General features: G+C 41.0%; 1 protein-coding gene across 2 annotated transcripts; it reads right to left on the bottom strand.

The window, feature by feature from the left end:
* Positions 1 to 961: 961 nt before the first annotated feature.
* stom (stomatin) lies at positions 962 to 22,611 on the bottom strand. 2 transcript variants are annotated; one of them, XM_084325189.1, is made up of 7 exons: positions 22,485 to 22,611; positions 17,134 to 17,249; positions 16,337 to 16,409; positions 7,072 to 7,154; positions 5,552 to 5,755; positions 4,051 to 4,185; positions 962 to 1,641 (listed from the first exon to the last, which is right to left on the bottom strand). In XM_084325189.1, exons 1-7 carry the CDS (start codon positions 22,531 to 22,533, stop codon positions 1,453 to 1,455), a joined length of 849 nt encoding a protein of 282 aa, XP_084181315.1. In that variant the 5' UTR covers positions 22,534 to 22,611; the 3' UTR covers positions 962 to 1,452. The 2 variants fall into 2 exon arrangements, with proteins under 2 accessions (XP_084181315.1, XP_084181316.1); XM_084325190.1 differs by having other exon boundaries at positions 22,489 to 22,607.
* Between the last annotated feature and the right edge of the window lie 3,871 nt (positions 22,612 to 26,482).

The raw sequence follows: 26,482 nt of genomic DNA, 5'->3' as shown, positions 1-26,482 counted from the left end.
AACCTTTAATAAACAACATGGAATCTTTAATAAACAACAGCAACAGTGTTTATGCCGGTCCATTCATGAATGAAACAATATTCATATAGACCAGGGCCCCAAGACCTAAATTTAACCCTTTCACTGCCACACGACAGCCGGTTAACCCTTTCACTGTGACAATGATGCTAATGATGGAGCATTGCCGTCGGTTGTGTGATAGTAAAGGGTTAACCTTATGTCGTGTGGCAGTGAAAGGGTTAAGAACATGTGCTATATAATAACTATTCAATAATAAAGAGAATAATAACAATAATAAACTACAATATACAGTAACAATGACTAGACAATAACGCAGCTCAGTGCTTTACCCCCCCCTTCTGAGAGTGAATGACCTTTCAGTTAAAAAATTTGATTAATAAAAAATCTAATATGAATATATGCTTGTATTGAAAACGGATAGAAGGTCATATTTGGCTCATTCACAAGAGTACGTAAACATCGTAAAATACTGCAGTTTGGAAAAAAGAAAATAGAAGTGCATAGAAACTTTGGTATGAAGTTATTTCATGTGGTGTGAATGAAATAGTTAGTTGATGTTGATGGTAATGACTTAAGGCTTTCTCAGCTGATGAAATGGCAATAATAAAAAAGGGGAGGGTTGCTTTTACGAAGAAAAAAATCCCTACTTCCTGCTCTCTGTCCCTCGGCATGGGAACCCACAATATAGGATATATATACTGTATAGCATTTAGAATATATAGTGTAAACACGCACACGAATAATATCCATCTAGATCAACAGTGACCTTTACCCAATCCCTGTAAAGGTTAAGCCGAGATCTAGCCAGCACTGACCTAACCGATATTGGCCTGAGGGAATAGGTGAGAGGTACATATAGGTGAGAGGTAAATATGTAAGTGAGGGAGGGAGGGAGGGAGAGTGAGAGTGTGTGTGTATATATATATGTGTGTGTGTATGTATATATAATAATAATAATAATAATAATAATAATAATAATAATAATAATAATAATAATAATAATAATAATAATAATAATAAATTCAATTTGTACCGCACTTTATATTTGTGAAAATCTCAAAGTGCTACAGGAGATAAGGATAAAAAAAGTGTAATGAATAAAAACATATTAAAATGAATAAAACAACCAATGAAATGGAAGAACATAAAAATTAAATAATAATAAAAATTAATAGAAGTAAAAATAGTAAAAGTAAAAGAATAATTCAGGCAAATGCCTTGTTAAAAAGAAATGTTTTTAGGCCCTTTTTTAAAAACCTCAACGGACTGTGGTGCTCTCAGATGCGGTCGGGGAGGGCATTCCACAGCCCCGGAGTTATGATGTTGGAGTAGAATGATGTCCGTGCATCTCTGAGGGCCTTTGTGTAGGCCTTCCGGTGGCCGATGTGTGTGTGTGTGTGTGTGTGTGCGTGTCGTGTGCGAGCGTCCTCCTCAGCGCTTCATGAAGGCCTGCATCATATCCATCGGCAGCGGGAAGATGATGGTGGAGTTCTTCTCGGAGGCGATGGTGCTCAGGGTCTGCAGGTAGCGCAGCTGCAACCCGGAGGGAGACTCGGCGATCACAAGGGAGGCCTCCTTCAGCGCCCGCGACGCGTTCATCTCTCCCTCCGCAGCTATCACCTTCAGAGAGACGGAGAGAGAGGGAAGATGAGAGAGAGAGAGAGAAGAGGGATTTCCACAGCAGGCACCACACACATCATCAAGTGAACTACACTGAGAGAGAAGGAAGAAAACAGATGATTAAGGAAATGAATCAAAGGCAGCTCTCTGAACAGCAGATTCAATGAATAGATGAGATCCAATTAGAGCGACGCATCGGCTGCCAACTCTCATGTACAACACATGCACATGACCCAGATCACACGCTCCTCTGCTAGAAGACCCCTCGTTGCTTGTGCATATTGAAAACTAAAAGAATACTCCCCTAATAATGTGTGTAAGTAACCCAATCACTTGATCTGTTGTTGGGCTATACGCTTCAACAGAACAGAAACACCTCTGGTGTTCGTTAGCGTGTCCTATGTATTGCTACGGGCTGATCTTAACATTAATAATTAATCTTAACATTGAGAAACATTAATAAAAAACCTGGGGGGACTAACCCCTTGGATCAAATCTGAGGTCACTAGTCTTGGGGTTATCATAGATTCAGAACTGAACTTCAATTCTCATATTAGCAAAGTGACGAAAACATCGTTCTTCCATCTCAGAAATATAGCAAAAGTATGACCATTTATTAATCAGAACGATGCTGAGAAGCTAATTCATGCATTCATATCTAGCCGGTTAGACTACTGTAATGCACTTTTCACAGGTCTCCCTAAGAAAACCACAGAGAGGCTTGAGCTAATCCAAAACTCTGCAGCCCGACTGCTAACTAGAACCAAAAGGAGAGAGCACATTAGTCCAGTCTTAGCTGCTTTACACTGGCTTCCTGTAACATTTAGAATTGACTTTAAGGTCCTTCTCCTTACATACAAAGCTCTAAATGGACAGGGACCTAGCTACATCGCCAACACTCTAATAAATTACACACCAGCAAGAACACTGCGATCATCAGCTGCTGGACTACTAGAGGCTCCCAGAAGCAGTCAAAAGAGGATCGGTAATGCAGCCTTTATCAACTATGCCCCAAAACTATGGAACAAACTACCCCAAAACATCAGGGAAGCCAACTCGCTAGACATCTTTAAAAGACAGCTTAAAACCTATCTCTTTGCTCAGGCATTTCACTGATAGATATCTGCTACCACCTAGTGGCAAGAGGAAACATCAGGGATATCCTGACACAACTTGTATTTACCTGCACTATTCTTACCCTGCCTACTCTTATACACTGCCTATCAAATTCATGTGTCGGTTATTGCACTTTTTACTTCTTACTGATGACTATTTTTAAACTGAATCATTTTAAACTATTTTTATTATTTGCTAGATCCAAATGTGAAACACTGATTATTTGTTCATGCAATAGGTCCCACTATTTAGTATGGGTTCGAGTCCCTGTGATCTAATATCACTAAAGTTACAGTGTGGGTTCGAGTCCCTGTGATCTAGTATCACTAAAGTTACAGTGTGGGTTCGAGTCCCTGTGATCTAGTATCACTAAAGTTACAGTGTGGGTTCGAGTCCCTGTGATCTAGTATCACTAAAGTTACAGTGTGGGTTCGAGTCCCTGTGATCTAGTATCACTAAAGTTACAGTGTGGGTTCGTGTCCCTGTGATCTAGTATCACTAAAGTTACAGTGTGGGTTCGAGTCCCTGTGATCTAGTATCACTAAAGTTACAGTGTGGGTTTGTGTCCCTGTGATCTAATATCACTAAAGTTACAGCAATATGTACTGTGAAGTATGTTGGGAATTACAGGAGTATTACTGAATAGAGAGCCTATTAGGATGCTAGATCCTAATGTGAAACACTGTGATTTGCCATATCTTGCTATGCTCGCTCATGCCTGTATTTTTTATGTCCGTTCTATTTTATAATTTTTTGACTATTTTTAAACTGAATCATTTTAAACTATTTTTACTATTTGTGTTACTGAAAACTGTAAGCGGAGAGCCTATTGGGATGCTAGATCCTAATGTGAAACACTGTGATTCTACCTGTCTATCTTTTTATGCTCGCTTATGCCTGTATTTTTTACTGTTGTGAAGCACTTTGAACTGCAACCTCTGTATGAAAAGTGCTATACAAATAAAGTTATTATTATTATTATTATTATTATTATTATTATTATTATTATTATTATTATTATTATTATTATTATTATTATTATTATTATTATTATTATTATTATTATTATTATTATTATCTATGGTTGCCAGGATAGAGCCCAAAAGACATCCACGTCATCATGAGACTATCACTTGGTAATAATCACTTGACCATCTCTGAAAACATACGATTGCTTACTTTGACGACTTTCAAGAGCTATTTCAGGCAAGTCAACGTAAGTACCCCTCATATGGAAATGGCCAGAGATCTCACGGAGAGAGAGAGAGACGGAGAGAGAGAGAGAGAGCATACCTTAGCCCTGGCCTCACGGGTAGCCTCAGCCTCTGCAGCCATGGCCCTCTGGAGTTGAACGGGCAGTTTGACATCCTTGATCTCCACGCGCTCCACCTTGATGCCCCAGTCATCTGTAGCGTTGTCCAGGGTGGACTGAGGACCAAACAGGGGCTTCTTTATCTCTGCATCCTATACAAGCTAACATGCCTACACTATCAAATGGACCCCACGTGGTTTGCAAGGTTGATTAATCATCCAACTAGCAGAGTATAGATCACACAAATCAGTTTTTATTATTTAACACTTGTTTTAACATTTTCCACTAACTTATATTACATGGTTAGCATTAGCTTTTCTATGTGAAACTTTTGAGCTAATTATCAACTATTCCAGTAGTCTGGTAGTTAGCTTGACTAATACGCTAACTAGCAGACTAGGGTAGACCACCCAAATTTGTGTTTTTATTTAACTATACCTGCTGGAGTATGAAGCCAATTGTTTTATGTTCCATTCACTTACATGAACGGGTTAGCATTAGCTTTGCTATGCTACACTTTTGAGCTAATTCGAATTAATTTGCTCAACTAACTGTGATTAATATCAAAAACAAAGATTTTGTAGGTGTACCCCAGTCTGGTAGTTAGCTTAAAGGTAGAGCCTGTAATGTCGTCAAACAGCAACCTATAGGCAAAAGAGCCCCATTTATCTCAACAAGCAAAACTGTACATTGGGGGGGGGGGGGGGGGGGGAGACACTGTACAAACAAGCAAAATTGTACATTGGAATATTGACAAAACCATACTAGGTAAATTACTGTACATTGGAGGGGGTTGGGTTAGGACATTTACGGAGAGATAGCGCACATCAATCATCTTTCTCCTACATACGACTGGTGCATGAGATGACATGGAATTGAATGACGACATTAAATTCCTTGCTTAGCCATGCCTAAGTGCAACCCAGTAACAGAGAAATTGATTAGAAATGGGAAACATCCATGTTCTCTCTCATACTTTACTCTATGCACATTAGAACCCACATTACATAATTTAAAGAGCCAATCACAGATTTACCGTGCCGCCAGAAGACTTTAAATCCTGGGAGAGGGGCTTGGAACGAGAAGCTGGGAGTCATGTGCCCTTAGTGCTAGTGTTATCAAGATGGCGGCAGAGACTAGTGAATAGACTTTTCTTTAGACAGACTTTGCCTCAATCACCTGTGTCAGTTTTTTTTTATTATTGTGTCTTGCTAGTTGATCATGATGATGATGATAATTATGATGATGGATTGGATGATGACGTCTGCTATGCATTTGATGTTACAGACTCTGCTGAACCGAGCTTGTCCAACGTTACCACGCTGTAATTCCACCAACCTCAATCGTGCGGTCATTAAAAAACAACTTGAACTGTATTACTGGTATATTTAACTTTATACCTGAAATGTGCACCTATTGGACTGTTTTGCACATATTGTTAAGTTGCTCAGGATAACGGCGTGAGCTAGGCAATAACTCTACCTGCATGCTGGCACTGATCTCCTCGCGGTCGGACAGGATCTCAGAGAGGCTCTTTGTGCCCAAGACGTTCCTCAGGGTGGTCTGGGCCAACAGGCGGGTGGCAGCGTCGGCGTTGGTGATGTTGGCCACGGCCAGGACGGCATCCTGGACGCGGTAGTACACCACGCCGTCAACGCTCACCGTCACCGAGTCCTTAGTCAAAACCTATGGGGCGCAGGAGGAACTTTGAGGATGTGGATATAGCAAGCAGTCACAACTACAGTAACAGTTCATGTTCTGTTTTATTTGTCACATATAAAAGGTACATGTTAGGGATGCTCGATATTGGCTTTTTTACCGATACCGATATTCCGATATTGTCCAACTCTTAATTTCGATACCGATACCGATATCAACCGATACCGATATATGCAGGGTTTCCCCCCAAAAAAACGGAATAATTTCAGGTAACTAATAATTTCACTGGATGCATTCAAAAGGCTTTCTAAATGTAAGCATTATCTGTGCAAAATATGATCATTAAAAAAGTTAAAATTAACATTACATATCTCTTGTTGTTGAATTAAACCAACATGCATACTTTTGACAATAAATAAAATAAGAATTGGTTCTTACTTGCTTGCCTGGGTAAATAAAGGTTAAATAAATGTAAAAAAAAAAAAAAAAAAAAAAATTGTTATTGTTTTTTTTTTTTTTTTTACCGATACCGATATTTTCCGATATCACATTTTACTGCCGATATCGGCCGATAATATCGGTCGGCCGATAATATCGGACATCCCTATGTACATTATAGTGAAATGCTTGGTTCTGTATGACCCTCCTGAGATTGTGCTTCATACAGTAAAAGAGTAAAAGACCAAAACAATATAGACCTGTTCGCTCTATACGTCAGACTCCGTGATCGCGTGCATCAAGGGGGCAAAAGGAACATAATCCTGGTCAGAACAACGGGGGCAGACTACAATACATTTGCATTTGTTAGCCATGCTAGCAATCTAAACAATCAATCAATGTCAAAGCTAGATATGTAAAAGGTGAAAGACTCCCCACTCACAGCCAATGCCGATTTGGCAAAGTGACATCCAGCCGTTTTCGTTTGAAACTACTTTTAGTCAGGGTGAGGAGAGTGTCATGGTTTCTCCATAGAAACCTTACTTGTTCATTTTACGTGACTCAGTTGGTATTGCTGATTGGCTCGAACGCAATATGTTTGTATACAGCGAACAGGTCTATACAAAATATACAAAACTAAAATGTACAAATTGCAAAAATGTTATTGGAAATGACTGGTGGTGAGAATTGCTGTATGCTGGTTATGTGGTCTTTCAGAAGTGCATGGAGAGTATTAGCTCATGTACCGTCTTGACTGCCAGTGAAGCGTGTATATATAATATACAGTAACTGGTAGTTTTATGAAAACATCTTGAGACATCGTTCATGTCTGGATAACTGGAAATATAAATAAATAAATGCAGACATAAATAAAATGTGTGTGTGAGTGTGTGTGTGTAATTGACCTCTTGTGGGGGGATGTCGAAGGTGATCGTGCGCATATCCACATTAATGAAGCTGTCGGTGCACGGCAAGATGAAAAACAGGCCTGTGGGATCATAAACAAGCTGGTTAATAAACACTTCAAGGTGCAGGATGCAACCTTCCAGATGTAGTTTCTTCTACGTATTTATTTTTGTATGTTTCCCAACATTATTGCTTGCTACTAGGGATGCTCGATATTGGCTTTTTTACCGATACCGATATTCCGATATTGTCCAACTCTTAATTTCGATACCGATACCGATACCGATATCAACCGATACCGATATATGCAGGGTTTCCCCCCCAAAAAACTGAATAATTTCAGGTAATTAATAATTTCACTGGATGCATTCAAAAGGCTTTCTAAATGTAAGCATTATCTGTGCAAAATATGATAATTAAAAAAGTAAAAATTAACATTACATATCTCTTGTTGTTGAATCAAACAAACATGCATACTTTTGACAATAAATAAAATAAGAATTGGTTCTTACTTGCTTGCCTGGGTAAATAAAGGTTAAATAAATGTAAAAAAAAAAAAAAAAAAATTTTACCGATACCGATATTTTCCGATATCACATTTTACTGCCGATATCGGCCGATAATATCGGTCGGCCGATAATATCGGACATCCCTACTTGCTACAGTTTCATCTTTTGCCAAAATTACGTATGAAAAAGAATATCCATATTACTAAATGCAGTCGAAACAACAATGTCAGCTCAAGTTGGCGCTAGCGATGAGCTCTGGAACCTCTGCGAGAACCTCTGGAAGAGTCACGAGTGTCAAACTACATTTGTGGTGAATAACCCGGACATATGATTCTGAACGCGTGGTCACACAGGAAAGCAGCCTTGATAGCCGGGGATTTCCCCCAGATGGGCTTCATTTATCGATCCGTCTCAACTCGGAACATCTTGCATCTTCATCTAAATGTGTTTGAACAGTCAGGAATGAGTGCAATTGTGGTACGAGACCAGCGTAAGTCCTGCTGCTGCAGCAGCACAGTAAGAGCAAGGCGAGGGTACAGTCATTAGCTGCTTTTACAAGCCACTTGTGTTTTTCCACTCATGCTGACTGCATCCGGCACAGTGGCATCCAGCACAGCTTGTTGTGCAGAATCATAAATATCCTCTGTCAGGAGGGGAAACGACAGAGCAGCTCTAGGAACCGTCGGCCAAAAACTGATCAAGAACTTGATTGGAACCTAAAATGCACTATTCTCACTCCAAGTCGCTTTCTATTCTTGATGTCAGCCCCAGTAAACAGAAAGACTCTCCGTTGAAATGTTGAGTAGTTGGGAGTACCACTGATACAACGTCGGGGTACAAGTGGTTGACAAATACGTGGCCCGGATTTTATGTTTAGGTCATATAAAATGCTTCAGTGTAAGCAAAATACTTAATAAGAGAGAGAGAGAGAGAAAGAGACAGAGAACCAAACCCTGAACACAACGTTGGCATTGACTCTTAGGGCACCAAAGGAATGTGGGGGTCGGTGGCAGACGGATAGTGGGCTATTATTATCTTCTGGGATTGTTAACAGGCTGTGCTGGAATCGTGGAAGATCGTATTTCAGCCTTTTCGGTAGTTTGATGGGAGAGGCTCCGTCCTGGTAAAAAAAACTCAGCCAACATGGAGTCTTGGTTACTTAGATAAGCCAAACCATATGAGCCCCCCAGAGCCAAACCATAATGACCCCCAGATCCAAACCATATGACCCCCCCAGAGCCAATCAGATTTCAGAAAAATACATGGTAAACCATATGTGATGTGTTATTTGACAAATATTTTTGTCGACTCTTATCATGATAGTAATATCACCATTGTTGACAGATTAAACATGCATGTACTAGGGATGGCACCGATGATATTCAGTATCGGTTCGATACTGGCCAAATTCACAGGATGGTATATCGTAAAAACAGGAAGTATTTTCCGATCCGATACATGCCGTAAAGCGAGCGGTGTCACGTGAACAGTAGTTGATTGATTGATTGATTGATTGATGTATTTTATTTCCGTGTCTTACATACAGGTGTATGCCCAGCTAATATGGGCTTACAAGACACATACAAAATAAGTATATAATAGTATACTTGACATTGACAATAAGTTATATAGACCAAGATGGCCACAAAAAAAAAAAAAAAAAAAATGTAATATAACAAGCTATAAACAATGTATGTAAACAAAGAAAGAAACAAGAGGAATTCATATAGAATTATATAGGATATAGTGTGTTTTGTCTCAAGTGCCATGCTTTCTACAAAAATCCTGCAAAACTGAAAATCTCCTCCACAAAAAGCCAACTCAACATACAACTCTCAGACTGCCAAAACAAATCCGGATTCACAAATTGAATTTTCTCAAATAAAGCCCTCCTCAAATCGGTTGGGGCAAGGGGCAATAAAAAACAAAATTATATTCATCTTCCACCACTCCCAGATCACAGAGAACACACAACCGCTCCTCCTCAGGTTTACCTTGGAATCTACCCACTTCCACAGCCAATGGCAGGGTACCAGACCTCAACTGGGCACACAGAGACCTCCGTCTTCTCTTTAAGTTTAACATTACATAAGGTTGAGTAAAATATTCATCTGACCATCAATACCAGAACAAATTAACATATAATCTAAAAGCTCTCTATTAATCCAATCAAAGGCTTTTTTAAAGTCAACGAAACAAACAAATGTATTCTTGCCCTCGTCCAATCTGGCTCTCACCACCGATGATAAAACAAAGACATGATCAATACAAGCTCTCTTAGCCCTAAACCCTAAGCCTCACCCCTGCCCACTTTGACAACCTAGGATGGCTTAGAGTAGACGACAGAGTACAGCAACTTGCAATGGGCCTGGTCTACAAGATACACTACACCACTAAGGTACCGATGTACATGTCGAAATACTTCCCAAAGGTCAGTGAATACTAGGGATGCCCCGATCACGTTTTTTGCCACCGATACCGATCGTCGTGAGCCATATCGGCTGATACCGATCCGATACCGATCGTTTTTGATTAAAAGAAATTAAAATGTATTTTATATATATATTTTTTTATAAAATATATATATTATATAATTAGACTTGTACTTGTATTATCTGCGAGACATCGCCACCACGCAACAAGCTCCACTGTCTGTGTGTACTCTAGTAGCCTCCAGCTACGGCCAGGATTCTCCGGAGCTGCAGCTGGACCTATACTCGAGTAGCCTCGAGCTACGGCCAGGATTCTCCTGCGCTGCAGCTGGACCCTATTGGTATAACGTTACTGTGGTCATATCACATTCAACATGCCCTCAGCTCGAATACGCATCGAATCAGTGTTATAAGACATTGATATCAGGAGCTATCTGTAGCTACTGCTAGCCGGATATATAACGTTAATACAACGCCTTAGTGAATTATTTAGTTCAATGGGACATTTCGTTTTGAACAGTGAACTAACTTGCGCTAACGTGAGCTAGCTGAGGTATCATACACGTCTCTACTAGACTTGCTGGAGCGTTTGTTGATGTCAGGAGCTATCGGTAGCTGGCCGGCTAGATACCGTTCGGTTAGACAATGCCTCATCATGTATTAAACTAAAAGTGAATAGTTGACTGGGTCATTTTGTAACGGTAGCTAAGCTAACGTTAGCTCAGGGAGACGCTGTCCTCCCGTGTCCCGTCCGACTAGACTAGAGCCGTGTTTACATGCGTGCGGGAGGGGCTGGAGGGATGAGCAGACGCCGCACCACCCGGTGTCTGAGACAGAACTCAGCGACAGCGAGTGAGATCGGTTTTGACGATCGGCGAAAATAAAGCATTATCACCGATCACCGATCGCATATTTATACTGATTATCGGCCGATAACGATCGGTGGCCGATCGATCGGGGCATCCCTAGTGAATACCACGACCACAACACCAGAGGGAGTTCCACAAATCATGTTCAACCCAGATTCGGCTCAAACAAGGGACTAAACACGTTTCGCAATTATGCCACATCAATGTGGAACGCCCTACCCACAGCCGTAAAAAAAAAATTAATCCCTACCCACCTTCAAAACCACTCTCAAAGAGCACCTACGGGAGGCTGCCATTCGAAACTGGCCCCTGTAAATAATCCAACCGCCCCCCTCCCTATGCTTGCACCACCCACCCCCCCCCCCCCTCCCCTACCAATGTACAGTCTCCTTCCCCTCGTATGTATATATTTTGTTAGGATATTTGCATATCTTGTATGTCACAAATGTAACAGTACTGTATATCTGTATGTCATGTATGTCTTAAATGTCATGATTAGATTAGTTTAGATGATTAGATTATTATATCTGTATAATATCTGTATGTTGTGTATGTCATAAATGCCATTATGAATTGAAAATGGGGGACCCTGATTTAAACAAAAGTCTTTCTCTGGTCTGCATCCCCTTAACAATTGTGTGTATTGAGCTGTACTGTACCCATTCTGCAATCTGTTAATTAAAATGTTCAATCAATCAATCCATCAATCAGCGTAGTAGCGACAACAACATGTAAGTTGTTATGCTGCACTGTCACAATGCTCCTTGTGGACCACAGGAAGAATAGCTGCTGCAATGTTGTAGCTAATGTGGATCCTAATAAACTAAACTAAAAACAGATCCCCCATCACTCTTTCGCACCAATGCGGAAACTGCAGTGTTCCCAACCACCACTGAATCTGAAACGAGGAAGAAGCAGTGTAGTTTTCTGAATTTGCCTCCAATGGTGTGGTAGCAGTGGGAGCACTTTGGTTGTATTGTATAGATAAGGAGTGCACACTCTAGCTTTAATCTCTTGGACACTCAGCCTTCTGACAATAGAGAGACGGCCGTCTTCTGCTCTGCTCCTCAGTAAGAAGATTGAAGAAGGTAATCACATACAGACTAGTCATTATCATAGCAACACAGGCTATGGGGGAGGGGAGCCATAAAGCAGGGAGGGGGGGGTAATGATTTAAGTGCATTAGAATGAAGGGACCAGGATGATAAACGCTTGAGCTGGACCATGAGGACATTTACCACAGGCTGCAGCAAAACCACCACGACCAACACACACTGCTGATGCCGAACACCAAAACATCAGCGCTCAAGACCGGGGAAAAGCATGTCTAGCCCTAATTAGCAAATGGGATTAAAATACTGGGCTTAGCTCATTACTGTTAAAGGTCCGATTCATGTGTCAAACATAAACAAAAGGATATTAGTCCCGACAGTGGTGGAAGAAGTACACAGTTCCTTTACTTAAGTAAAAGTAGAAATACCCAGATAAAATAATACTCTGGTAAAGGTAAAAGTCCTCCATTCAAAATCGTACTTAAGTAAAAGGTCCTGACTGAATCCCGGTCGTTAAAGAACCCAGGACGCCTATCGCAAAGAGTAGGGGGTTCCCCGACGTTCCGGCCCAAATTCCCAATCAGGTCTCTGACATCAAGGCCACCTAATCATCCCTTCCCCTTAATTGGCTGATATCAATCCCCGTCTCCTGAGCCGTTCAGCCATTGTGTGGTGTGATGTGTGCCTGGTGCCAGTGTATGGCAGCCATTGAGGCTGCGTAGTCCAAGGTTGGGTGCTACCAGTGGTGGTGAAGGAGGCAATTTCCACCCTACATTGTGGAGAGCGCTTTGAGTGTCTAGAAAAGCGCTATAGTGTTATGTGGTCCAGTTACTGGACTGGGTCTGACTGTGGTCTGCTCCGATTACGTTCAACAACTCCTGAAGTAGGCAGGCTTCAAATATGAAAGTAGATCAACTTCATCAATTCTTGTTTTCTATGCAAAATATTTTTTCTTTAAAGTAACTAGTAATGTAGTGGTGTACAAAGTACAATATTTTCTTTGAAATGTAGTGGAGTGAAAGTACAACGTTCCCTAAAATTAATACTCACATAAAGTACAAGTACCTCAAAATTATACTTAGTTACTTTCCACCAGAGTCCCGACACCAAAAACCAAAACATGAGATTGGAAATGTGCTCATTCTCAAATTCATTGGCAGAACTCTTGACGGGAGGATTAATAATAGTGAACAGCAAAAGACTAGTAAAAAGGCCTACGAGCCTATATTTTGATTTGCCAGTGATTCAGAGATCCAGGTGAAACTCTTGACCAGGACACACGAGGCTCTATTTCCGTGCAAGCGCTGACGCAGGTGCATTGGCAATTTGGTTGGGTACAGATCCGCCTGCGCTGTACAATATTGGTATCCATAAAGTGACACGTGTGTCTCCGCCCACTCAAGACCACGTCTTAAGCGGAAGGCGCCGGTGATCCGAGCTATTTTTCGTGGCAGCAGTCTTAGGGAACATCAGTCCAAATCCCAACGAGACATTTATTATTGATGTTAAACTGTGCACTTCATCACCGTTTTGAAGTAAATTCGCCAACCGAATGGAACCTTCTAATCAGGTAATCGGAACAAGCTATGTAAAGCTTTTCACTTGTGGTTATTGAATTTGAATCAATTAGGGATGTCCGATATTATCGGCCGATATCGGCAGTAAAATGTGATATCGGAAAATATCGGTATCGGTAAAAAAAACAAAAAAAAAACAATTTTTTTTTGTTAACCTTTATTTACCCAGGCAAGCAAGTAAGAACCAATTCTTATTTTATTTATTGTCAAAAGTATGCATGTTGGTTTAATTCAACAACTTGTATGTTAATTTTAACTTTTTTAATTATCATATTTTGCACAGATAATGCTTACATTTAGAAAGCCTTTTGAATGCATCCAGTGAAATTATTAGTTATCTGAAATTATTCCGTTTTTTTGGGGGGAAACCCTGCATATATCGGTATCGGTTGATATCGGTATCGTATCGGAAATTAAGAGTTGGACAATATCGGAATATCGGTATCAGTAAAAAAGCCAATATCGAGCATCCCTAGAATCAATCCATACACAGACATTACGCATGGAAGACACCATGGTATGATGGTATGATGGATCTACGATGTGCCACGGAACACAGAGGCACGCCGCACAGACAGTTATTGCTCGTATTAAAAAAAATATTTTCGAGCAGCTCAATTAGTCTACACACTTGAGTCTTCCTCGGGGGTCTGCCGGGGCTGACTGTGAGAGGAAGAGCGAGACGTCGGATGTGGACTATTATGGGCTACTGTGCCGGCTGGAAAAGATTCATATTTATATCCGACAGGAGACACACGTTACAGTACATTTTGAGACAGGCCAAGCTGTAGGATAATTATCCGCGCGCTGCCTCCCATCATTTTAACTCCACTAAATATGATAACTGAATGAATGAAAATGGGCGAATGGACCACAAGTGTATGGCACAAAAATAGATTATTCATTTATTCACAATCGGATGAAGTAGGTAGAGCCTAATATAAAACATATAATTATCTACATGCACATATCGCCAGTGGAAGCCGTGAGCTCGGTTTGACAGCACAGCACACCACGGCATGTTTTTTTTACAGTGAAAATGCCCCATTACTCACTGTATGTAGGGCACCAAAAGCGGAAAACAGAGCATTTGTTGGTTTAAATTGCACCCCTCGTGTCTTATAGAAGAGGCAAAGGTTTGACAGCCCATCGAGATGCAGCAAAACAGGAAAGGGAACTAGGTCAAGGCAGCTTCACCTCTAACCATTAACCATTAACTTCCTCTGATGAAGCTAGAACCATAGCGTACCATAGATCTATCCTTCTTCATACAGTAGTAGTGGTGGTGGTGGTAACTGGTGGTTGGGGGTTCTTTTTTTGGTTCTGGCGCAATGTTTTGGTTTTTGAATGTTTTGGTTCTACGGGGGATTGTAGCCCTCATTTTATAGTCTTATTAGGATACTTTATGATAAAAGCCAAAGGGGTTAACTCTTAACAATGGATACATCATTGTTTATAGGGGAAATTAATGCCATGGTGATAATGTTTTACCACTGACTGTAGCAGAATCAAAGGCAGATAAAGGTAGTTTAATCTAAGTGACTGTAGCAAAAACACAGACAAATAAAGGTAGTTTAATCTAAGTGACTGTAGCAGAAACAAAGACAAATAAAGGTAGTTTAATCTAAGTGACTGTAGCAGAAACAAAGACAAATAAAGGTAGTTTAATCTAAGTGACTGTAGCAAAAACAGACATATAAAGGTAGTTTAATCTAAGAAAAAGGGAGCTTATTTTCCATTGGCACATCCTACACTTCAATCACCTCAAATATGTATTATCATAACTGATATGAGCATGAAATCCTGGATTCTGTGTTAAGTTATTAGGCTATTTCATAAATGATATATTCTATATAAATACATATTTAATCTTAAACTTGTTTTTTTCTTATTTAAGTATTGAACTGAATCATTGGACTCTGTCGTCACTCTGCCCTCAGATGCATCACTAATGATAGATACGACACTCATCACTGTGTCCTTTATGAGAAGGTTGGTTGGCCCTCTCCAACGGAGAGGCAGAACAGACACTGGTATTTGTTCTTTTTTAAGGCCCTCGTTGGTAAGCTACCTCCTTACACTTCATTATTGGAATGGAATTTTGGAACCTATGGAACCCGTTCTGGAGACTAGTGGCTGGTCCTTAAGGTCACCTGAATTTGCTCAGAACAGGGTAAATCTGCATTTTCGCTATGAAGCCCCTAGCTCATGGAATGAACTCCAACGGTCCTTAAAGCTTGAGATTGTCCCCTCTGTTGCAGAGTTTAAAACCCTGATCTCCAATAATTTGTCAACTAAGTTGTACATGTTTTAGTTGATTTGTTATCCTTGCTTTTTGCCTCTTCTTGTTGCGATTTTATATGCTATGTGGTTAATAATTGATATGCTTTTTTTGTGCTAATTTCTGTATGTACACTCGACGTGACTGCAAATGAGGGAAACCTCAGTTGCCTTTCGAGTTTAAATAAAGGTTTGAAATTAAATTTAATTAATCGAGGCTATGAGTCTTTCTATGGTATCTTTATCACAAGTCTTGCAATAGCAGTGCAAGTTAAAACAGCACTGTACTATTGAGTTTATCTCTCAGTATTACAGCGAGACAGTCATTTCGAAGCAAGAGCAAAATGGCCACCGTGTGAATACGGCCAACGGCAGCACTTTAGCTTGACGCCTGTAGCTTCAGGGGGGACGACACAGACCGGGTGGAACAGTGGAAGGGATAGTGTTGTACACGACACAAGAAGCACTGGGAAATCTATTCGTGACGAGTCTGTCCTTTTTAGCAGCACCGTGCCAGAAACCAAGGCATGCAAGTTGTCTGTTACCTGGCCCTTTGGCCCCTCCTCGGAGAATGCGCCCCAGGCGAAAGATGATCGCTCGCTCGTACTCTTTCACAATCTGTGTGGGGAGAGACAAAGCAAAGGACGGGCAATTGTTGGATTTCCTCTCGTTGTTTGCCCACTTAGCCGACCCTTTATCCTCCTTTATCAAAAGTGTAAACACAGAACAACATCCCACCTGCTGCACTCGTGTCCGACTCCCAACAAAAGCAGAAAGGTGGTTACATTGGGTAAAGACGTAGGTTGCTCTCCTTTCAATTTGCTCGGTAAAATACACATGATGACAATGACACAATGGATCCGTTTGCGGTGTACATGCTAGACCAGCGTTTCCTGTGCCACCCACGAGGCAGGGTGGGACACCTTGGCTACAGGAATTGCCTCTGCACTTAAATTAATTTGGTTTCAACGGAAGGGGGGCCTTTACCCTCTGCCAACAATAAAATAGCTCCCGACAATAGACTTGTGTGCATAACTCACGCCGGAGTCAGTGTGTCAGACTAGCTCAGTGGCAATGTTGTTCACGGAAGACTCAGACTCTTGCCTGTGTTGTCGAGTTAACTGAATGGAGAGACCCTCAGAGCTAAGCTAGTTTGACACTCGGAGAGAGACTGCAAATGAGAATCCTCCCTCTGAAGGCACACTGGAATGAATTATTTTCACAGGCCATTATGACCGGAGAGATTTGAATATGCCGGACAGATTCACCCCCCCGTTTCAGTATGTGATGATGGCTAATTGACAATATTTCAAACAGGATTCAGAAAAGGCCAAGTAGTTACCTTGATGCACATCCATATGGAGAGCGGCAGAGTGACCAGTGTCAGCAGCATGGATAATAGGACCAATACCCAACCGCATAGGCCAAGGTCAGCGTCCGGGTTCTCCAAATCCAAGCCTAAACCAAAAGCAACACACGTCCTTTAGATACTGGAATTGTATACCTGTGAAGATAAAGATGATCAGCAACAAATGTACTTTTAAGAAAAAGTTGAAGGATGCCGTTATGAATGGTGAAATACAGCTGAGTTACTGATTTATTTAGTTAGTATTGTTAGTTTAGTTAGTATTGTATTTGTGGTTGGAGCCTTTGTGTGTTTTTTTGTTGTTGAGATTTTGAAGATGTTGAGAGTGCGCTTAGGCTAAGGTGTTTCTTATGTTTTTATTGTTACTGTAATGTAATGTACTGTAATTTTGTAGGTTGTGTGTTAGGACACCAGGAAGAATAGTCTTTCACCCATGGCTGTGATACTTTTGATCTTCAATGGGAGGATACAATGGGGGAAATCATAGCCCACACTCGGACTCCTACACAGAGAGTTTGACGTTGTTCCACTTGCGTTCCCGTCAGAAATATCTGCCCAACCAGGAAGTAAACGAACCGGCGCTACCTTTACGCATTATTTTCCGTTGACATATTGAATAAATAATAGCCTATAACTATATTATTGTTCCTCCCGTATCTTTTATAAATAAAAACCGAAAATGAGTTGAAGAAAGTAAAATAATTTATGTGATTTGCTATTTATTTTGTGTGGTGTGTTACAACAATACATAACAAAATGTTCTAAATAAATAACAATGTTGAACTTATTTATTTTTTCCAAATGAAAAAATACTTTTTTTTTTTACAGATAGTTAAGTACTGAAAAAAGGTACCGTTGGTCTTTTACTATTATGTACTATGCAACTATATCTATACTACTACTATGCTACGATGCCTATACTACTACCTACTATGCTACTTACGTCTATACTACTATGCACTCAAGTTCGACACTGTTTGACTTGTTGCATAATTTGTTGCTTTGGATAAAAGTAGGGATGTCCCGATCCGATCACGTGATCGGGGCCAATCACGTGATTTTCCGAAGATCGTGATCGAAAAAAAATAAAGAAATCTGCCATTTTCTTTTTCAACAAACATGACCATGTTCACATCTTAAACTCATACTGAGGCCTTAGTTTTGGTTTTAAATTGCATATCATCATTCATTTATTGTCACACAGAGCAGAAGAATTTTGCCAAAACAAACCAATAGTATCCAGCTGCAGAACGGCAGACCAGCCACACTCTCAGACCCAAATTTTTTATTTTTTTTAATCCCAATTTCTCACATTACATTCACCCTGAATGTTGACGTTATCCAGGTGAAAAGTTAACTTCATAAATCATTTGATGTATAATTAAATCAAAGGAAATGCGTTTGGGTCTGAGAGTGCGGCTGGTCTGCCGTTCTGCAGCTGGATACTATTGGTTTGTTTTGGGAAAATGCGAGTATAAAATTAAGCAAAAATATCAATACATTTAAAGGTAGCTATAAACAAGCACTTATGGACACATAAGAGAGAGGAGCTTGAGCAGTAATGTGACTGCCTATTATTTTTTCTCATTTGGATAAATAAAAAAAACTGTACTTTTATTTTATTTTTTATTATTTGTTATATTATTTTTATTAAATTATAATGTCAAATATTGTAAGGAAGGGGCAGGGCTTTACCCTTTTGTTTTTTAAACTTGTTTTATGTTTCTATGTTCGAGACAAATGCAAATCAAATCAAATCAAAACAACCTAATTTTCATCTTAAAAATAAGGGACATGATGTGTCTCGGGGGCCATAAAATCTAATTACAATGGGATTATATGGTTATGAATGCATATAATGTTAGTTAGGATTTAGGAATGGATGTAGTATTAACTATATTGAGTGATACTCCTTTCTTTTTAGTGGTCAGGACTGAGTTAGACCCCGGGTCCATGGCCGCCTAGTTATAGTTGAAAGTGGGGGTGCAATATTCCAATTTTTTTTTTTTTTTTTTTTTTTTTAGTGACATGCAAGGGGTGGTTTTCATTTAATGAACCTGTACGTGCAATTTCCTGCAATATAGAGCCTTAAATCTTGACCAATAAAGGTGCTCTTTTCACTATAAGTATGATATGCAGTATGATAGCCAATTACTATAATAATAATAATATATTAATATATATATACTGTATATTGATTTTTCGCTCTTTTATTTTTATTAAATCAATCTCCTTTCAAATAGGCCAAGTTTTTAATAAGAGAGAGAAAAAATACCAACAAGGAACAATAACAGGGTCTGCTGTAAATATAGCCTATTTTCAGAGAATGACAAGAATATAAACAGAACATGGGAAACACATGCGCATAAATCAATTGGAAAAAATCTATAGAAATGAACGTTCTTACAAACAGAATTGAAATTCTCCCAGTATTCATTTTCCCCCCTCCCAGCACTCCCTCCCCCTTTTATGATGGTAAAAAGACTAAATGAAAGGAAGTTATTTATAAATAAAAGTTATTTTACTGAACAAGTATTTTTCTTTACAAAAGAATTATTATTATTATTATTATTATTATTATTATTATTATTATTATTATTATTATTATTATTATTATTATTATTATTATTATATTTTTAATGCGTACATTGTCTGTCTACATTTATTTAGACTAGCATTGGTATTTAAATATTGAGTGCAGTTGAGTAATTGTGGGATTAACATAATTCACACACTGAACAGAGAACAGAGATGGAGGAGAACAGAGAACAGAGATTATTATTATTCTAGATGAGCTTCACAGGCTCATCTCTCTCTTCGCGCCACCAATCGCTCGCGCAGTGTCACATTTAATGCAGTTCAATGTCAACACCAAGTCAGCGGCGCGGATGTCCGCGCGTCAGAAAATAGGAGCGTCGCACGACTCGCACCTGTGGGTCTGCTGTCGGCTGAGATCAAAGCTCAAGAGTCCGCGCGGACATCCGCGGAGTCTGCTCTGTGTACAGTCTGCTCGACTATGGGAGCACCTTTAACGCCAACGTTATATTATTATTATTTATTAGTTACGGACTTAAGGCGCTCCCATAGTCCAGCAGACTGTACACAGAGCAGACTCCGCGGAGGTCCGCGCGGCTCTTTGAGCCTTCATAGTCGAGCAGATCTCAGCGGACGTCCGCGGTCTATTTCCTACATTTCTCGCACCAGTTTTACTACATTTCCCACAAAAAAAGTTTTACGCACTTGAATAACAGGTAGCGAGATGCAATGTACCGTATAGGCTTGAGGTGGACAGCGCGTGGTGCTGAAATGAAACACGCATTGCATGAAATAAAAGCACCAGTTTTATTTAAAAATATTGGAAACGGAGATAACATTCTATGTTATCTCCGTTTCCAATATTTCGAAATAAAACTGGCAATTTTACACACTTCATTTAGAAAAGCCATTCAAACATCTCTCTTGGCATGGAGCGAGTGGTCAGAGTAAAATGCAGATCGGCGTCACATTAAATGCAGTTCGATGTCAACCAAAACGCCGAGCAGCGTTTTGTGTGACACCAAGTCAGCGGCGCGGATGTCCGCGCGACAGAAAATAGGCGCTTCGCACCTGTGGGTCTGCTGTCCGCTGAGATCAAAGCTCAAAGAGCCGCGCGGACCTCCGCGGAGTCTGCTCTGTGTACAGTCTGCTCGACTATGGGAGGGCCTTTACGGTATGACCAGATGGCATTTCGGACCGTGAAACACTTTTATTGTATTGCGTGGTAGATGTTCTACCACTCGACAGTAAAGACATGTCTTCTAACATAATAGTTTGTTTGAACAACTGAACTTACTTAGTGGAAAATCCTGCTGTTGTTGTAACTTGTGCGTTGTGAACTTGTGCCTAAACTAGTGTTCACGAATCACGCTGCTGCCTGCCTGTACCAGCTTACTGTGTTACACCTGGACTAGTGGAGGCTGCACTGTTGTAGCGGCGCGCTGTGCAGACTGGGCTCCACTCAGTCTGCAGGACTGGATCAAACCATATCGGGCAGGGGGGTGTCGCAATCTTTGGAAACTTAAAAACTTGCTATTAAGTGTCATTGCGTATTATTAATTTGATTGAAATTACGTAGTTATGCTTAGATAAGATTTATATATTGGGGGGGGGGATATTTATATCATATGATATGATCAAAAAGTGAGGGAGCAAAAAGACAAGTTTGCTCCCCCAAGTTCAATAGTCCTAGAGCACGTGCATCTTATGCTCCATTAAGTGGGCGCCTATGCCCGGGTCAACATTGACCCGCTAACAACGGTCAGTGGTGCCAATTCCTAACACAACATGAGGGTTAATTAAGATCCATAACATTGATTGATTGATTGAAAACTTTATTAACAGATTGCAGAATGGGTACAATACAGTACAGCTCAATACATACAACTGGTAAGGGGATGCAGACGAGAGAAAGACTTTTGTCTTGTTTACATCATGGTCCCCCATTTTCAATTCATCATAACATGACATACAGATAGACATGGCATTATTATTACTACCCTAGATTTCGTTAGCTAACGTTAAACAATTTTGCTTGCAATAATATTTAAAAACAAAAGAAGACCAAGCCAAATCTAGACAGTTAGTTTACGGGAGTCGCTTTATTGTATTATATGTAATGAATCACTACCCACCTTCAAAAACACTCTCAAAAAACACCTACGTGAGACTGCAATTCGAAACTGGCCCCTACAAATGTCCTAACCTAGTTGTACAGTAAATGACCAAGTAAGGCTTTGTCAATATTCCAATGTACAGTGTAAAATGTGTGTGTGTCCCTTTCCCAACCCCCCCCCCCCCCCACCTCCAATGTACAGCCCTCACCCAACCCACCCAACCCCACCCAACCAACCTCCTCCAATGTACAGTTTCTATGCCAAATGTATATACACTCCTTTTCTGGACACTTTTGTATCACAAACAGTACTGTATTTGCAAATCTGATATGTCATAAATGTATAGATGTAGCAGTACTGTCTATCTGTATGTCATGTATGTCATATATGTTATGATGAATTGAAAATGGGGGACCCTGATGTAAACAAGACGAAAGTCTTTCTCTGGTCTGCATCCCCTTAACAATTGTATGTATTGAGCTGTACTGTACTGTACCCATTCTGCAATCTGTTAATAAACTTTTCAATCAATCAATCAATCAATGTTAGTCGCGGGAACCGTTAGCCGACGTCACTTTGGAAAATGTCCACCCGCTAACTAACTAATCGCAGAGATTGCAGGTAACTAAGCGACACAACGGTAACCTGCAGCGGTATCTAATGAACCAACGTTACCCACTAGGCGACGTTCTCCTCGTCTTTTTCCACCCTTGTCGTCTGCCATGTTTTTAACTGATTAGCTTTTGACCCAGTGACCAATTTACTGCTTCTTCTTGTCAAATGGGGTGTCGTTCGTCCGTCCACTGACTGACTGCACTGCGTGCGCACGCCCTTCTCCCAATAGGGGATATCTGCAGAGCCGCAAGCCCAACGTCTGGGCGGGGCTTCCCGAGTACAAACGCCGAAGGCTTATTGCTTATTGACAGCGGAAGAGTGCGCCCGAGTGCTTCCGCGTTTTCCCTGATTGGCTGCGACACGCCCCGCGGCAGGCGCGGCAGCCGCAGAGCGGAGCGGCAGAGCTTGCGGCATTATGTAGCCATAATCGCCGATGATTTTCATTCGAAGCTTAGCTCACCTGGCAGCGCTGCGGTCCTGCGGTCCTGTGGTCCGTTGGTTACAAGTTCAAATCCCTTCAATTTTTTTGTTTTGTTTTTTTAACGTGTATTCTTTCGCCGGTTAAGGTTAGGCATGGTTAAGGTTAAGGTTAAGGTTAGGCATTGTTTCGGAGTTGGTTAAGGTTAGAAGGGTTAAGTTTAGGCGCTGTTAAGGAGCTGGTTAAGGTTAGAGTTTGTCTTAGAGAATGGCAATATTCTTTCTATGGTTAAGGTTAATAGCCTAGTGACAATGCCCCCAAAATGTTGAGATACCCCTACCGGAGGTAGAACAAAACACAACCATGTTTTTCCTCATCTCTAAGGTCTCCCATATATGAAATGGATTCTTGTATAAAAATATTTTACTGCAAAACGTGTTAAATTGATAGATATTGTTATACACCCACAAAGGAAAAAATAACCAAAATATAGCCTGGCCGTATGGGAGTTGAGACATATAAACTCATGTAGATTAATAATACAAGCTTCAAGAGCTTTCAAACTTGACATGCTAGCAGTCAGACAGTTGCTTAACATAATAGAACAACCTGGATGTGAATATCTTTATGCATGTAGGAAATATATACCTATGTACACATACTTAAAATAAGCGGAAATGTAAAGAATTTATATCTATGCAGAATGTTCTCATTTACTTTGTAGTAGCTCTGACATGACTTGTCATAGAAACACATATGAGGGAGCTCCAGTAGCTCACCACGTACCTTGAGCGCTATTTCGGCGCCGGGGACAACCGTGCTCGTCACGGATCTGGGGTTTAGCGAGTTCGAATCCCGGACTGCAGCCGTACACTTTCCCAGAGTGTCTTCCCCCCCATCTGAACCCTTTCAGCCTGTTTCTGTCGGTCATCCTTGACCAGAATAAATGCGATAAACGTATAAAAGAGCCAGGGGAATGGCCAAAGTTTTAAAAAAAGAAACACATATGAGCGCTTTTTCGGAAAGGTGTGGTTGTGCTGAATCCAGAAATACCACATGTGTAAATATAGCATGCATGGTCAGGGAGTTACATCAGTAAAAGTACGAGGTGTCCTAAAAGAAAGAAAATTAAACATTGACATAATGAAGTCTTCAGTCCAAAGCCCATTATCAGTGGGGAGAAGCATGTTGACAAATTCAATGTTACTGCAAAGTAAAGTCACTTGAGATAATGTTCTGGTCTATAATGTTAATATATTTATGATACATTTAATAAATTATACATTTCATATGATACATTTTATGATACTTCATATGGAAACAAAGATCCAATTGAATCAGGTTGAAATAGAAATAGAACACCTTTATTTCAATCTACTGCGTTCTGAGCCCCCTGCTGTATTCACTGTACACACATAACTGTGTGGCCAGGTTCAGCTCCAACTCCATAGTGAAGTTTGCGGACAACACATGGTGGTGGGGCTGATCTCTAACAATGACGAGAAGGCCTATCGGGAGGAGGTTGATGAACTGGCACGCTGGTGCCGGGACAACAGCCTACTCCTGAACATTGGTAAAACCAAGGAGCTGATCGTGGATTTTAGGAGAATACAGCAGGTGACACACGCCACTGCGGATAAATGGGGCTATCGTGGACAGGGTGAGCAGTTTTAAGTACCTGGGAGTCCACATCACAGAGGACCTGACATGGTCAACACACATAGATTCTGTGGTGAAAAAGGCGAAACAGCGCCTCTATCACCTGAGACAGTTAAGGAAGTTCAGGTGCAAATCCAGAGCCTGCAGAATAATTAAAGACCCCCACGCGTCCTATTTTTCTACAACGGAGTTCGGCGATTTGCGAATCTGATTGGCCACTGACGTTTCTGGTCATGTGACATGTGCGCCCAATAGCGTGACGAGCTGTGTCTTTGCCCATTTCCGCGTCGAACAGCCTGCAAAGCACATGGCGTTCTATCGCCTAACCCTAACCCTAACCTTAACCAACTTCGAAAGAGTGCCTAAGCTTAACCGTCGGAATCAGGGCAGGCGTTCTATCACCATGCTCTAAGACAAACTCTAACCTTAACCGACTTCGAACGAGCGCCTAAGCCTAACCAGTGTAGAAACTTGCGGTCCCACGATTGGGCGTATGCGTCACATGACCAGAAATGACACTGGCCAATCAGATTCGCAAATCGCCGAACTCCGTTGTAGAAAAATAACAGGCGACCCCCACCACCCCAACAACAGCCTGTTCAAGCTGCTGCGGTCAGGCAAGCACCTACGTACACATGCTACGAGCATAGAGAGACTCCGGCTCAGCTTCTTCCCCCAGGCCATCTGAACACTGAACTCTCCACTCACAAGTACACACACACACACACACACGCACGCACGCACACACACACACACACACACACACACACACACACACACACACACACACAGTGTCACACACACACACACACACACACACACACACACACACACACACACACACACACACACACACACACACACACACACACACACACACACACACACACACACACACACACACACACACACACACACACACACGCTGCAACCACTTTATACAATCACTTTAAACTAAATGGAAAAGTCACTTTAAAGGAATGAAGAATATAAAAGTCACTTTAAGGAAAGAACAGATGTGGTTCTTGTATAGTATAGTTTATATATAGTAAGTAAACCATAACGACAGAGTTAAAATTGTATATTGTATAATAGTGTACATAGGAACCAGTGCCTTCTCAGGTTGTCTTGACATTTTATCATGCACATCTTATGTCTTACCTGTTTTCTTTTCTATGTCTATTTTATTATTGTATTATTGCACAATCGATGCGGGCATGACCACCCGCATTTCACTGTATGCCCTGGTATGTATGTGACAAATAAACCTCTTGATTGTTGATTCTAGCAACACATCACCGTCACTCATCCACATTATCATCAGTGACAGAATGGATCATATTTGGGCAGTCAGGGAAAGAGTAAGAGTAAAACTCAGTGCAAGTCAAGCCCACTGAAAGACATTGGCATTTGCTGACATCATTGCAGTTTCATCTTTACAGTACAGGTGGGTGATGTCTCGAACTTCCTTAGGTGCCGGTGCTTTCTGGAACATCACATGTTCAATGGTCCCATCTTCTCTTAGCCTCCACCCTCTACCAACTGGGTTCCAGAGAAGAGGCTTGGCCAGATGGCTGTGACACCACACTGCTGTTTGGTACAAGGCTCTCAACACATGTTGCTGTAAGGCATCTTCTGTTGGGGGTAGATTTGCAGCTGATGAATCTGGGGTAGATGCTAGTGTACCTCAGCTCATCCAGGTTGGTGCAAGAAGGTCCATTCTCCATTTTCTTTTGGCCATACAGGAGGAGGGCATACTTTCTTGCCACAGGAAAAGCCTCCTCTAGGCTTTCAGACAGTCTAAAGTTGGCCATTTCTTTTAACTCACTCAGATGGGTCTTCAGTCTTGTGAATGCAGTTGTCTTCCCAATTCTGTACAAGCTGCTTGTGGTATTGCAACCTGTGAGGGCGTGGCATGCAGGTAAACACTAACAAAGTGCTGCTCCAAGCTTCTGATCGATGGATCTTTCCTTTGGGCGAT

This window comes from Notolepis coatsorum (genome assembly GCF_963971535.1).
Source record: "Notolepis coatsorum genome assembly, chromosome: 11".
NCBI lineage: Eukaryota > Metazoa > Chordata > Actinopteri > Aulopiformes > Paralepididae > Notolepis > Notolepis coatsorum.
Note: the sequence above shows the minus strand (reverse complement) of the source record. Positions and strands in the feature narration are given on the sequence as shown.

What these genes read in the sequence shown, in the direction of transcription:
- stom (XM_084325189.1), bottom strand. Translation starts at nt 22,533, where the DNA reads ATGGCAGACGACAAGGGTGGAAAAAGACGAGGAGAACGTCGCCTAGTG. An exon ending in AGGAGAACGTCGCCTAGTGG is followed by an intron (nt 17,250 to 22,484) that starts GTAACGTTGGTT and finishes CTTTTGGTTTAG; the next exon opens with GCTTGGATTTGGAGAACCCG. An exon ending in CCATATGGATGTGCATCAAG is followed by an intron (nt 16,410 to 17,133) that starts GTAACTACTTGG and finishes CTCCCCACACAG; the next exon opens with ATTGTGAAAGAGTACGAGCG.